Source organism: Bufo bufo, chromosome 5, assembly GCF_905171765.1.
Source record: "Bufo bufo chromosome 5, aBufBuf1.1, whole genome shotgun sequence".
Classification (NCBI taxonomy): Eukaryota; Metazoa; Chordata; class Amphibia; order Anura; family Bufonidae; genus Bufo; species Bufo bufo.
The window spans coordinates 276,031,945-276,047,698 of NC_053393.1; the positions used below are offsets into that span (position 1 = coordinate 276,031,945).

Consider the following 15,754-nt stretch of genomic DNA (forward strand, 5'->3'; position numbering starts at 1 on the left):
CATTTCCAAATCTGAAACCGCCAATTCACCTTCAGAGAGCGAATCCTTTGGAGAGGAGAGGCTCGTCTGGGTGCGCACGCGTGGCGGGGAGAGTGAGGCCTCAGAGGAGGAGGCTCGCTCTACTCTAATACGCTTCTGAGAGTGCCTAGCTCGGGAGGGGTCACTAAGAGAGTGAACCCGCTGCAGCGGCAGAAGCAGTGGACCCGGAGGGCGCGACAGTCAGAGAGGCGTCCTGCGGGGTAGGTGGCCTGTCTATTAGGCGGCCCACGACATGAGTGAGGCTTTCCACGGCCTGGGACAGGGATCTAGCCCAGTCAGGCGGGTCAGAGGAAGCAGGGAGCGACACAGCGGGCGACTGAGGCTGCGGTGGAGCTCGGCATGCAGTACAGTGCGGATCAGACTGCCCCCGGGGAAAGGGTTCCCTACAAGCAGTACAGGCATGGTACCAAGGCTTGGCGGCTGCAGAAGGGTCTGACATGGTGGAAAAAAGATGTTGCACTTAAAGTGGGAGACCCCAAAGAAAAGTGGTGGCACGGAGGGGGTTAACAGTCCTACCAGACCCGGATGATGCAAGCGGCAGCGGTAAGGGGAACAGACTGAGGAGGCTGTGGAGGAGAGGCAGCAGCACGGAGATGAATGGCTTCAGGATCGCACGGCAGAGAGGATTCCACGCAGCACTGAGAAGTGGAGCCCGATGAAACCGGAAGTAGCGGAGCGCATGTAGGAAGCTCCGCCCCCCCCTCTGCCGCGCTGAAGAAGAAGCAGAGCCCCGCGCGCACGGCAAAATGATTTTAACCCCCAAGGTGATGAAGTGCCGGCCAAGATGAAATGGCGCCGTTCACGCCAAGTAAGCGGCCCCCGCCGCGCCTGGATGTGGCAGACGGCTTGCTTTTGCCTGCAGCCGTCCCCTGAAGGCAGCGTCCCTGCCAAGGACTTGCCCAGATAAACTCCCCTGCCCGGTAACGGTCCCGATATGCCCGGGGGGGTGCTTGGGCGGTCGATGTAGCAGTGGCCATGTAGCAGTGGCCATGGGGGATGTAGCAGTGGCCATGGGGGATGTAGCAGCGGCCATGGGGGATGTAGCAGCGGTGGGAGGGAGGAAGGGGAGGCTGGAGCAGCCACTCTCACCATACGCTGTCTTCGCCCTCAGTCCATCCAGCGGGGGTCGCCCCTTCAGCTCCTGTCACCGCAGTGGCAGGAAGCCGGGGGAGGGACTTGGCGTGCGGGCGACCCTGAGCTGGCGGGACGCAGGGGAGCGAGGCTGCCCTGGTCCATCTTGTCTTCTGTGGGGGAGGCGGCAGTGCGGAATTACCGGCACTGGCGCAACTCAACCCCGGGAGAAACAGAGGGGTCTAATGCGCCTCTGTTGTCCCTGTAGGTAGAAAAAAAATCGAATTAAAAACAAATAACGCAAAAATAAAAAAAATCATAGGAAAACAACCCTGCATAAGCAGGGGGTGTCTTGCCTCCTTGGACACTAAGCAAAAACTGGCAGTCTCTTCTCCAGGCTGAAGGGTATAGCTGATGGAGGAGGGGCTTACAGCTTTCACTTAGTGTCACGCCTCCTAGGGAGCAGAGCTATACCCATGGTTTCCTGTGTCCCCCAAGGAATATGGGCGAGAAATATCTATTACATTTATTATTTGGCTTTTTGAGCTCCATTTTTCCTTTTTGTTCTAGTATTACATGGGAGTAGTGGCTGACTCCTGTAGACAGGGTCGTGCACTCTCTAGCCTCTTCTGCCTCACAGGCTGATTTTAATTAGCATGAGTATGTAGTCTGCTCAGCATGCATGCTGGTATTTATAGTCCCTGGATTCCATGAAGGCCATCCATGATGGCGTGCGGCAGACGGGCTCAAATGATTTTGTACAAAATGTATTTGCTAAGCATCTCTAAGTTATTAGCATAGCAGTTACAATGTAATATACTTTTGTACTCTACTTTTGGTTTGTAGAGTGCTGTTGTCCTATGTGTTTGTCAAATGTATATTTGCAGCCACATTGCGACGTGCACCTACGCATTGGGATGTGCTGACACCCCCCCTTTTTTCGTGTTTGTATGATTAACCTATACAAATATATAAATGGGCCATACAAAAAATACGATTAAAAACTGTTCCATGTAACATGCCCTCAAAAGACAAGGGGGCACTGCCTCTGACTGAGAAGAAAAAGTTCAGTCTCCAGAAGCATCATAGCTTCTTTACTGTAAGAACTGTGAATCTGTGGAATAGACTTCCTCAGGACGTGGTCACAGCAGGAACAGTGAACGGTTTTAAAAAGGGTTTAGATGATTTCTTAAAAGCAAATGACATTAAAGAGGCTCTGTCACCTGTTTCAAGTATACCATGCTAAATAATATAGTGAGGTATGGCTCCAAACGCTGATAACAAACATACCTTTATTTCCCTTATTTCAGGTCCGATCACACTGTAAAATAAACTTTTAGAAATATGCCAATAAGCAAACAGAGCACTCGGAGGCATGCCTATTGCTTCTGAGCACCGCATCTCTGACATCCTCCTGCCTGTTAGTGCTGCCCTTTATGTAATAAAAACGCCCCACATTCATTTGATTGACAGCGCAAGACTCACTGGTCTAGCGCTGAGGTCTCACGCGTGCGCACTCCAACGTATGACTGCATGTGCACACTACACTTGCACCGTCAACCTCGATCAGTCCAATCCCTCTAGTGCGCACGCGCCTTCATACGTTGAGTGCGCACGTGCGGGATCTTAGCGCTAGACCAGTGAGTCTAGTGCTGTCAATTAAACGAATGTAATAAAAACACCCCCATTCGTTTAATTGACAGCACTAGACTCACTGGTCTAGCGCTAAGATCCCGCACGTGCGCACTCAACGTATGAAGGTGCGTGCGCACTAGAGGGATTGGACTGATCGAGATTGACGGTGCAAGTGTAGTGTGCACATGCAGTCATACGTTGGAGTGCGCACGTGTGGGATCTTAGCGCTAGACCAGTGAGTCTAGTGCTGTCAATTAAACGAATGGGGGAGTTTTTATTACATACAGGGCGGCACTAAAAGGCAGGAGGGCATCGGAGATGCGCTGCTCAGAAGCAATAAGCATGCCTCCGAGTGCTCCGTTTGCTCATTAGCATATTTTAAAAAGTGGATTTTACAGTGTGATCGGACCTGAAACATGGGAAATAAAAGGTATGTTCGTGATCAGCGTTTGGAGCCCTACTTCACTATATATCTAGCATGGTATACTTGAAACAGGTGACGGAGCCTCTTTAATGCTTATGAAAATGTGTAGAAATCTGAGTCTCATTTCCTTCTGGAATTCGCGTCCCCACCTATCCCTTAGTTGAACTTGATGGACTTATGTCTTTTTTCAACTGTATTAACCATTTACTTGTGAGTGCTTACTTCATAGAAAACAATATAATGATGCCTTACATCAGATATCCAGTCCAGGATTATAAGCTTTAACACCTTAGTAAGCAGCCTGTTTTGGACCTTACTGACCAAGCGTTTTTCTTCCTTTTTTCATAGTCATGTTCCAAGAGCTATAACTTTTTTATTTTTCCGTCTATATAGCTTTATGAGGGATTGTTTTTTGCGGGACAGGTTGTAGTTTTTAATGGCGCCATTTTGGAGTACACAACTTTCTGAATAACTTTTATTAACTCTTTCTGGGAGGGAGATGGGAAAAACAGCAATACTGCAACTGCGTTTTTACGTTATAAATTTTACGGAGTTCATTGTTCGGTACAAATATCAGAATATCTTTATTCTCTGGGTCAGTACGATTACAGTGATACCAAATACATATAGTTTATTTTAACATTTTACTACTTTTTGCAATAAAACCCCTTGACAAAAAAAAATAAAAAAAAAGTTTTTGCATTGTGGATTCCCAAGACCCATAACTTTTTTATTTTTCTTTCTATGGAGTTGTGTGAAGGCTTAATTTTTGCAGGACGATTTTTTTTCATTGGTATCATTTTGGAGTAAATGGAGCTTTTCGATAGCTTGTTATTACATTTTTATCGGGAGCAACTAAGGGCTCTTTCACACTTGCGTTGTTCTGTTCCGGCATAGAGTTCCGTCGTCGGGGCTCTATGCCGGAAGAATCCTGATCAGGATTATCCCCATGCATTCTGAATGGAGAGAAATCCGTTCAGGATGTCTTCAGTTCCGTAACAGAACGTTTTTTGGCCGGAGAAAATACCGCAGCATGCTGCGCTTTTTGCTCCGGTCAAAAATCCTGAACACTTGCCGCAAGGCCGCATCCGGAATCAATGCCCATTGAAAGGCATTAATCCAGATCCGGCCTTAAGCTAAACGTCGTTTCGGCGCATTACCGGATCCGACGTTTAGCTTTTTCTGAATGGTTACCATGGCTGCCAGGACACTAAAGTCCTGTTTGCCATGGTAAAGTGTAGTGGGGAGCGGGGGAGCAGTATACTTACTGTCCGTGCGGCTCCCGGGGCGCTTCAGAGTGACGTCAGGGCGCCCCACGCACATGGATGACGTGATCGCATGGATCACCTCATCCATGCGCATGGGGCGCCCTGACGTCATTCTGGAGCGCCCTGGGAGCCGCACGGACGATAAGTATACTGCTCCCCCGCTCCCCACTACTACTATGGCAACCAGGACTTTAATAGCGTCCTGGGTGCCATAGTAACACTGAACGCATTTTGAAGACGGATCAGTCTTCAAATGCTTTCAGTTCACTTGCGGTGTTACGGATCCGGCGGGCACTTCCGGCAAATGGAGTACACGACGGATCCGGACAACCCAAGTGTGAAAGAGGCCTAAGAATAAATTTGCAATTCTGTCTGTCTTTTTTTAAATCATTTTATTTTTATTTTTTTTTACAGAGTTCACCGTAGGGGATAATGTACATAATATTTATATAGTCCGGGTCGTTACGGACGCTGCAATACCAAACATATGGGGAAGATATTTTTTTTTTTGCTATTTTCCTTCATTGAAATGCATATTTTCAATGAAAAAAAAAAAAAAAGCTTACCATATTTTTCGCGCTATAAGATGCACTTCCTCACCCCCCCCCCCAAAAAAAAATGTGGGGGGGGGGGGGGGGGGGGGGGGGGAGAAATAGCACTGCGTCTTATGGGGCAAATATGCATCTTGCTTTGTAATGGCAGCGGGGCCCAATGCAGTCACTGTATTCTACTACACCGGGCCCCGCTCACTGTAGTAATCATGTAGGCAATGTTAAAGGGATTCTGTCACCAGGTTTGACCCCTGTCAGCTAAACATATGCTGATGTTCAGGGCGTCTTTACGATTCCTAATGTGGGCTTATAAATGTCACCTGTGGGCTTATTTAGCTAAAAAACAGCTTTTACTAACCTGTCAGTCAAACAAATAAGGTGCCCAAGGGGATATTAATGGGTGCAAGATGCCCGCCGCACCCACCACCGTTCGAGCCCAGCGCCGCCTTTCCGGACTTCTGCGCCGCCTCCTAATCCTCTGTGCAGCCTCTCGCTCTCCCTCCCCCCTCCTTCTGCTGTACGATTTCGCGCATACAGGGGTTGAGCGAAGTGCCGGCGCATGCGCACTTCGCTGTAAGAAGCCAAATGGAGAAGTCCGCACGGGCGCATCAGGCAGAGCCCTGTGCACAAGCGCGAGATCTTACAGCAGAAGGAGGGGGGAGGGTGGGACAGCGAGAGGCCGCACAGAGGATTAGGAGGCGGCGCAGAAGTCCGGAAAGGCGGCGCTGGGCACGAACGGTGGTGGGTGTGGCGGGCATCTTGCACCCATTAACATCCCCTTGGGCACCTTATTTGTTTGACTGACAGGTTAGTAAAAGCTGTTTTTTTAGCTAAATAAGCCCACAGATGACATTTATAAGCCCACATTAGGAATCGTGAAGACGCCCTGAACATCAGCATATGTTTAGCTGACAGGGGTCAAACCTGGTGACAGAATCCCTTTAAACTGTAAATTCATTCCTCCAGGCTGTAGTACGGTACTTACTACTAACTTCCAGGAGGCAGGGCGGGAGCCGGCAGCGTAACTCACTACGTCACACGCCTGCTCTACACACTTTATGAATGAAGCAGGCGGCGCAGGCGCGTGACGTAGTGAGTTACGCTGCCGCCTCCTATGGAAGTGAGTAGCAAGTACCGTACTGCAGCCTGGATGAATGAATTTATAGTTTAACATTGCCTATATGATTACTACAGTGAGCGGGGCCTGGTGTAGTAGAATACAGTGACTGCACCGGCTGCCATTACAAAGCAAGATGCCCGCCCCCACCCCCTTACTGGGGGTAATTCACTACACAGGGACACTGTTAAGGGGGGGGGGGGGGGATCTGTGGATGACACATAGCATAAAATGCCATGTTTCATCCCCAGACGCCCCCACAACAGTGCCATGTTTCATCCCCAGACGCCCCCACAACAGTGCCATGTTTCATATAGAAATTTTGCTCTAAATTTATTGTTCTACATGTCTTTGATAAAAAAAAAATGTTTGGGTAAAAAAAAAATGGTTTGGGTAAAAGTTATAGCGTTTACAAACTATGGTACAAAAATGTGAATTTCCGCTTTTTGAAGCAGCTCTGACTTTCTGAGCACCTGTCATGTTTCCTGAGGTTCTACAATGGCCAGACAGTACAAACACCCCACAAATGACCCCATTTCGGAAAGTACACACCCTAAGGTATTCGCTGATGGGCATAGTGAGTTCATAGAACTTTTTATTTTTTGTCACAAGTTAGCGGAAAATGATGATTTTTTTTTCTTTTCTTACAAAGTCTCATATTCCACTAACTTGTGACAAAACATAAAAAAACTTCTATGAACTCACTATGCCCATCACGAAATACCTTGGGGTCTCTTCTTTCCAAAATGGGGTCACTTGTGGGGTAGTTATACTGCCCTGGCATTCTAGGGGCCCAAATGTGTGGTAAGGAGTTTGAAATCAAATTCTGTAAAAAATGACCTGTGAAATCCGAAAGGTGCTCTTTGGAATATGGGCCCCTTTGCCCACCTAGGCTGCAAAAAAGTGTCACACATCTGGTATCTCTGTATTCAGGAGAAGTTGAGGAATGTGTTTTGGGGTGTCATTTTACATATACCCATGCTGGGTGAGAGAAATATCTTGGCAAGAGACACCTTTTCCCATTTTTTTATACAAAGTTGGCATTTGACCAAGATATTTATCTCACCCAGCATGGGTATATGTAAAATGACACCCCAAAACACATTCCCCAACTTCTCCTGAATACGGCGATACCACATGTGTGACACTTTTTTGCATCCTAGGTGGGCAAAGGGGCCCATATTCCAAAGAGCACCTTTAGGATTTCACAGGTCATTTACCTACTTACCACACATTAGGGCCCCTGGAAAATGCCAGGGCAGTCTAACTACCCCACAAGTGACCCCATTTTGGAAAGAAGACACCCCAAGGTATTCTGTGAGGGGCATGGCGAGTTCCTAGAATTTTTTATTTTTTGTCACAAGTTAGTGGAAAATGCAGATTTTTTATTTTTATTTTTTTCATACAAAATCAGCATTTTCCACTAACTTGTGACAAAAAATAAAAAATTCTAGGAACTCGCCATGCCCCTCACTGAATACCTTGGGTGGTCTTTCCAAAATGGGGTCACTTGTGGGGTAGTTATACTGCCCTGGCATTTTCCAGGGGCCCTAATGTGTGGTAAGTAGGTAAATGACCTGTAAAATCCTAAAGGTGCTCTTTGGAATATGGGCCCCTTTGCCCACCTAGGATGCAAAAAAGTGTCACACATGTGGTATCGCCGTATTCAGGAGAAGGTGGGGAATGTGTTTTGGGGTGTCATTGTACATATACCCTTGCTGGGTGAGAGAAATATCTTGGCAAAAGACAACTTTTCCCATTTTTTTATACAAAGTTGGCATTTGACCAAGATATTTCTCTCACCCAGCATGGGTATATGTAAAATGACACCCCAAAACACATTCCCCAACTTCTCCTGAGTACGGCGATACCAGATGTGACACTTTTTTGCAGCCTAGATGCGCAAAGGTGCCCAAATTCCTTTTAGGAGGGCATTTTTAGACATTTGGATACCAGACTTCTTCTCACGCTTTGGGGCCCCTAGAATGCCAGGGCAGTAAAAATACCCCACATGTGACCCCATTTTGGAAAGAAGACACCCCAAGGTATTCAATGAGGGGCATGGCGAGTTCATAGAAATATTTTTTTTTTGGCACAAGTTAGCGGAAATTGATATTATTTATTTTTTTCTCACAAAGTCTCCCTTTCCGCTAACTTGGGACAAAAATTTCAATCTTTCATGGACTCAATATGCCCCTCACGGAATACCTGGGGGTGTCTTCTTTCCGAAATGGGGTCACATGTGGGGTATTTATACTGCCCTGGCATTCTAGGGGCCCTAAAGCGTGAGAAGAAGTCTGGAATATAAATGTCTAAAAAATTTTACGCATTTGGATTCCGTGAGGGGTATGGTGAGTTCATGTGAGATTTTATTTTTTGACACAAGTTAGTGGAATATGAGACTTTGTAAGAAAAAAAAAAAATAATTCCGCTAACTTGGGCCAAAAAAATGTCTGAATGGAGCCTTACAGAGGGGTGATCAATGACAGGGGGGGTGATCAATGACAGGGGGGGTGATCAATGACAGGGGGGGTGATCAATGACAGGGGGGGTGATCAATGACAGGGGGGGTGATCAGAGAGTCTATATGGGGTGATCACCACAGTCATTGATCACGCCCCTGTAAGGCTTCATTCAGACGTCCGGATGCGTTTTGCGGATCCGATCCATCTATCAGTGGATCCGTAAAAATCATGCGGACGTCTGAATGGTGCTTTACAGGGGGGTAATCAATGACAGGGGGGTAATCAATGACAGGGGGGTGATCAGGGAGTCTATATGGGGTGATCACCACAGTCATTGATCACGCCCCTGTAAGGCTTCATTCAGACGTCCGGATGCGTTTTGCGGATCCGATCCATCTATCAGTGGATCCGTAAAAATCATGCGGACGTCTGAATGGAGCTTTACAGGGGGTTGATCAATGACAGGGGGTAATCAATGACAGGGGGGTGATCAGGGAGTCTATATGGGGTGATCAGGGGCTAATAAGGGGTTAATAAGTGACGGGGGGGGGGGGGGGGGGGGGGTGTAGTGTAGTGTAGTGGTGCTTGGTGCTACTTTACTGAGCTACCTGTGTCCTCTGGTGCTCGATCCAAACAAAGGGGACCACCAGAGGACCAGGTAGCAGGTATATTAGACGCTGTTATCAAAACAGCGTCTAATATACCTGTTAGGGGTTAAAAAAAACACATCTCCAGCCTGCCAGCGAACGATCGCCGCTGGCAGGCTGGAGATCAACTCTCTTACCTTCCGTTCCTGTGTGCGCGCGTTCACAGGAAGTCTCGCGTCTCGCGAGATGACGCATATATGCGTGACTGTGCGCAGCGCTGCCACCTCCGGAACGCGATCCTGCGTTAGGCGGTCCGGAGGTGGTTAAAATGCAATGCACTATCCCTATAGTGCATTGCATTTTAATGGCAATGCTATTCTAACATTGACCGGTAGGCTGCGCCAGAGAGGCACAGCCTGCTGGAAATTACTGAAGGTTGGTCTGGGGCCTACATCAGACCCCAGGCAGCCTTCACACACAGCGGCACCCCGGGATCACATTTGCAGGGTGCTGATGGGAGACAGAGGGAGTCCACTCCATCTATCAGAACTTTACATGTGGCGGGCGCCATTGTCCGCGGCATGTAAAGTGTTAGACAGCCTTGATCGGCACTCCTGACCGGTACAGGCTGTTAGAGCAGAACCGCGGCTCTCATGTGAAAACCTGGTCCTTGCTCCCCGCTGCACGGGGGACCCGTGCAGCGCTTAAACTGAGCCGCCGTAAAAAAAAACGGTGGCCCAGCCTAAGGCGCCTTAGTGACCACCGTAAAAACACATATGGGTCGTCAGTAAGGGGTTAACATTGCTCCATGCTGTGTGCCCTCCAGATGCAGCGTCTCTAAACTTCCCCACTTGGGACTCAAAAAACACTTATGGACATTATGTACTTTATGGACTAATCTTGGATATGTGATGCAAGTCATCATTATATTGTTTTCTATGGCGTTTAAATTGAACAGTCGCACGTAAATGGTTGCAGTTTTGGTGCAACTTTTCTGGAAATATCAAATGGATTACTTTTTGTGCGTTTGAGAGAGCATAAGAAATCCCGGTGGTAAAAGGTGTCGACTCTTCTGTATATTTATAACCAATTTAAAGACCCAGTCACAAAAAAAAAAAAATCTGTGTGGGAGAGAAAGTGTTTAGGCAACACTCGCACATAGCAACATGCAGTCTTGCAGTCAACATACTGGCATATAAAACTTACCATATATTTTGGTTTGCTATACAGGCTTACACCATTACACAGGCTTAAAGGAGACTTTCACTACATTCACAATTCTAGAAGTACAGATTTTTGTTTCTGCAGTGAGTTAATGGGGTTTTGTAGAATCTCATTAACAGTCACTGTAATGATTCTTGGTGTAGATTAGGGATTGAAATGTGCAGCAACCAGCACATGTGTAAAAGCCTTTGATTTATCCTTTGCAACTAGTTTCCAACACCACCACCATTTTATTTTTAAATAGCATAAACTACATCAAAACTGGAAATTACGATAACTTAAAGCTCACCATTAGTGCCCTTGTGCAGACAGTCAATGCCAAGTGCAGGGTTGCTGTCTTTCAGCTGTTTTGCTCGTATTTCAGTCATAGTTTGAATGGGGTTCATACCACTATTCTCAGCAAGTGACATTGGGATGGTTTCCAAAGCATCAGCAAAAGCTCGCATTGCATACTGCTCCAAAGATGGACACTAAACACCAAATGGAAGTGGAACATAAGAATTCAATGAGTGGCATCTTCGTAAAAGGCTCACTAGATACAGATGTACAACATAAAACTAATACCTAACTGGCAGAAGCGGTAGGGTATGGCCACACAGTGTGGCAGTGATGGCTGTGAACCTTGCGGTCATATGCAGGCTGCAGCAGGATTCTATTAACTCATTACAACAGAACTATTTATTCACAGTTCATTGTTCATGGGGACGTGGAAACAAAACTGCGCAGCCATTAACAATGAACAGAGAAACAATAAGAATACCGCCCTGGCTTGCATGGCTCTGCGGAAGTACCCCGAAGGTGCCTTTACATGCAACAGATTTTATTGCAGAAAATGTCAGTTCTATTCTTTTTTTTTGGCAGCATGCACACGCACGTGAATAGAACGGATTTAGCTGCAGAAAATTTTCTCCAACAAAACTGCTGTGTGAACGCCCCCTTTAAACTTAATGCAGCTATAAGCCATTCTGATAAGTTTGTTCATGTATTTAAAGTGAATCTGTCACCAGTGACCTCCCTATCAAACTGTTTGCATAGACACATAGCTGTGGTTCACCTGTTAACCCCCTCCCGACTATTACGTCACATGTTGGGTCTTTAAAGATGGCGCCTGCTCCTACAGCAGGCACTGGCGGTAATGCTAATCGCGGACATTTAACCCCTAAGATGCCGTGGTCAAACCTGACCACGGCATCTGAGAGCGCTGAAAACCAGTAGCACGTGCTTCCGGTTATGCTCTCCCGTGTGGTGATTGGAGGAGCCAGAGCTTGTGTGCAGCAGCCCCTTTCCTTGTGAATGACAGGATGCTTCTGCATGGCATTTCCTATGGAGCCCTTGCCTGTAATAGGGCTCCATAGGAAAGTAGTAAAATCATCATAGACGCCAATGCAAGTGCATTGGAGTCTATGATAACAGATGATTGATTGTTATAGTTCCCTATGAGAACTATAAAAAAGTGTAGAAAAAAAGTTTACAAATAAAAAAGTTCATAACATCCCCCCTTTCCCCAAAATGAGAATTTTTTTTATTTTTATTAAACAAATACACATCATGGGTATCGCCGTGTGTAAATGCCAGTACTATCAAAATATAAAGAACAAAACATACAGTGCAACAGCATGCATGTGGAACCTACACTCCCTGAATTGTATGGTAGCCGCCATGACACATAACAGGTAGAATTTAGTGTTAGGTTCCCGTCTTACAGAGATCGCCTTGACGTGTGGCAGACGGGCTCAAATAATTTTGTACAAAATGTATTTGCCAAGCATCTCTAATTTCTAAGTAGAGCATTAGCAATTATAATGCATTTTTGTACTTTATTTGGTTTGCAGAGAGCTGTTGCATTGTAGGTTTTGTTTTAGGTTTTTTCAGCCATAGCAACGTGTAGCTGCGCATTAGGATGTGCTGACTGACCCCCTTTTTTTCTTTGCAGTTTGTATCAAAATAGAAAAGTATTAATCCCTTACAGGTGGGGGGGCGTACACACCTCAGAATATCAATGAAATGTACACACCTCCCTGCAAAATATGAGCCCTCATACAGCTCCACATACATAACTACAAAAGAGTGTCAAAATTGCATTTTCTCCCCCAATTCCACTACCTTTGGATTACCCCCCCCCCCCTCCACTACATTCTATGCAATATTAAATAGTGGCGTTTGAGAGTACAACTTGTCTTGCAAAAGATAAGCCCTCCTACGACTATGTGAACAGAAAAATAAAAAGAAGAGTTACGGCTCTGAAGGCAGGGAGCGAAAAACAAAAACGCAAAGTTAAAAATAGTAAAAAATAGTAAAAAAAAAAAACAAAAAAAACAAAAACAAAAAAAAACACCCTCTAGGGTAGGGCTGCACGATAAATCGAAAAAATAATTGAATTGCGATAATCGGCAAATGCGATATGGCGATTTGGCCGACCCTAAAATGCCGCGATTATATATGAAGGGGCCCCGCGCACATAACTGGCTTTGTGTGTAAAGTATTTTACTAGTGTGTAAAACAATCTCTCTCCTATTGATAACAGGTCAAGCCTCTGTACTCACTTTCACGATGAATGCACTGCAGTGAACGGCAGCGAGCGGGCCGGCCGGCGCGTGACTGACGTCACTTAGTAACGCTCCTGCTTCCTGAAGTGGGAGGAGCGTTACTAAGTGACGTCAGTCACACACCAGCCAGCTCGCTCCCGCATTCATAGTGACAGTGAGTACAGAGGCTGGCCATGTTATCAATAGGAGAGAGCTTGTTTTACACACTAGTAAAATACTTTACACACAAAGCCAGTTATATGCACAGTTTAGGACACATAGGGCCATGAGGGGGACCAGCATAAGATGCTATATGTCTTATGCTGCCCCCCCTCATGGCCCTATGTGTCATAACCACCCCATAACAGCGTCCTCCACAGATCCACCCCATAACAGCGTCCTCCACAGATCCACCCCATAACAGCGTCCTCCACAGATCCACCCCATAACAGCGTCCTCCACAGATCCACCCCATAACAGCGTCCTCCACAGATCCACCCCATAACAGCGTCCTCCACAGATCCACCCCATAACAGCGTCCTCCACAGATCCACCCCACAACAGCGTCCTCCACAGATCCACCCCACAACACAGCGTCCTCCACAGATCCACCCCACAACACAGCGTCCTCCACAGATCCCCCACAACACAGCGTCCTCCACAGATCCCCCACAACACAGCGTCCTCCACAGATCCCCCACAACACAGCGCCATCCACAGATCCCCCCACAACACAGCGCCATCCACAGATCCCCCCACAACACAGCGCCATCCACAGATCCCCCACAACAGTGCCATCCACAGATCCCCCATAACAGTGCATCATCCACAGATCCCCCATAACAGTGCATCATCCACAGATCCCCCATAACAGTGCATCATCCACAGATCCCCCATAACAGTGCATCATCCACAGATCCCCCATAACTGTCATACCCAGCCGCGTCAGCGGCTCATATGGGAAAATCCAAGCAAATAGACCTCTAGCACAATTCCCTTAAAATATCGCATCGCATATCGTTATCGCAATTTTTAGGGCCCTAATCGAAATCGCACAAAATTCCCATATCGTGCAGCCCTACTCTGGGGTAGAAAGGATTAAAAAGCTGTTTTTCGATTATTGATCTATTCCAGAGTTATGACACTACTCATTTCTGTGCCCAGACACTCCGTTGCTGTTTTGACTGACAGGACCAGGCAGTAGCTTCAGTGCAACAAGAGCAATGGTCACACCCTCATTGCAACAAAGGCCTAATTTGCATATCAAGGGGAAATAAAATGAACTTGTGAAGGGAGATTAACAAAAGAAAAACAGCATTTGAAATCAGGAGAACCAAAGCTACCTATGTGTCTATGCAGAACAGTTTGATAGGGGGAGGTTGCTGGTGTCAGACAAACTTTAACCCCTTCCTGACAGCCTATTTTTGGTAATCTGACGTGTCACTATATGTGGTAATAACTTTGGAACACTTACTTGTCCAAGAGATTCTGACACTTATCGTGACATGATGTACTTTATGTTAAAAGTAAATTTGAGTCAATATGTTTTACCTTTATTTATACATTTTAAAAAAAAATCTTTTTATTTGAATTTGGCCACATGCACACGACAGTTTTTCTCAGCCTTCGTACCGTTTTTTTGCGGATAGGATGGGGACCCATTCATTTCAATGGGTCAGCAAAAAAATGCTGATGGTTCATCCGTTTGTGTTCCGCGTCCGTTGTCTGCGTTTCCTTTCATGTCCTACTTTTTTCACATTTGCAGACAAGGATAGGCATTTATTACAAGGGATCTGTGGAAAAAACGGATCCTCCAAAAAAACAGATGCCGCATCCGGGTTTTTTTTTTGCGGACGCACAATTTGCGGATGCAAAAAACTGTCGTGTGCATGAGGCCTACTTCCTACTTTAAGGACCAATTGAGTTTTGAAGTCACTTTGTGGAGCTTACGTAGTAGAAACCACCCATAAATGACCCAGTTTTAGAAACTACACACTTCAAGCTATTCAAAATCGATTTTACAAATGTTAACCATTAATATGTTTCACAAAAATTAAACGCATATGAACGCAAAATTTCAAAATTTTTCATTAAATCATTTTTTGGAAGGCAGAAAGGGTTAACAGCCAAACAAACCTTTATATTACCCCGATTCTGCAGATTACAGAAACAGCCCACGTGTGGTCATAAACTGCTCTATGGGCATAGCAGGGCTCAGAAGGAATGGTTTTTGGACAGCAGATTTTGCTGGAATCGTTTTTGGCACCATGTTACATTTGAATGCACACTTAGGTACCCCTACAGTAGAATCCCCCAAAAACTGACCCCATTTTGGAAATTACAGCTCAAGGCATTTATTGCAGATCGTGCAGTCAGCACTGGCTAGCTATTGAGGAGGAAAGACAGGGAGTAGCAGATTACATATATAGAGACACAGTCTCTCCTCAATAGTCTGTTTCCATCTGCCTATCTCCAGCAGCCGCTCTCTTGTCCTTCTCCCCCTTCCATAAACAGCTATATTTTTGAATCCTTCAGTAAACAGGCAGCTCATCTTGGATTTGAGCTGTGAATTGAGATCTGTTGAAAAAGAGGGGGAGCAGGAGGGGAGTCTTATAATCTTTTTTGGATTATATATTACAAAGTCTCATATTTACTTGTACTATTCATTTATGGGGGGAAAAAATAAATAAATAAATAAATAAAAAAAGCTACTCTTCAACCCGTTCCAGACATATGACATAGTATGTCATAGCAGGAGGTGACTTCCCACATTTTGACATACTATTACATCATGCTGATAGGGCGGGCACGGCTCCAGTGCCTGTCCGATTAGTGCAGGGGTCCGGCA

The 15,754-nt window shown here is 46.1% G+C and overlaps 1 protein-coding gene across 1 annotated transcript in view; it reads right to left on the bottom strand.

Annotated features, from left to right (window-relative positions):
- Positions 1-15,754, bottom strand: part of CCT5 (chaperonin containing TCP1 subunit 5) — a 147,724-nt gene that overhangs the window by 8,216 nt on the left and 123,754 nt on the right. Inside the window, exon 10 of the mRNA XM_040431690.1 lies at positions 10,671-10,851. Coding sequence (XP_040287624.1) covers positions 10,671-10,851 — 181 coding nt within the window. The remainder of the gene's footprint in view (positions 1-10,670; positions 10,852-15,754) is intronic.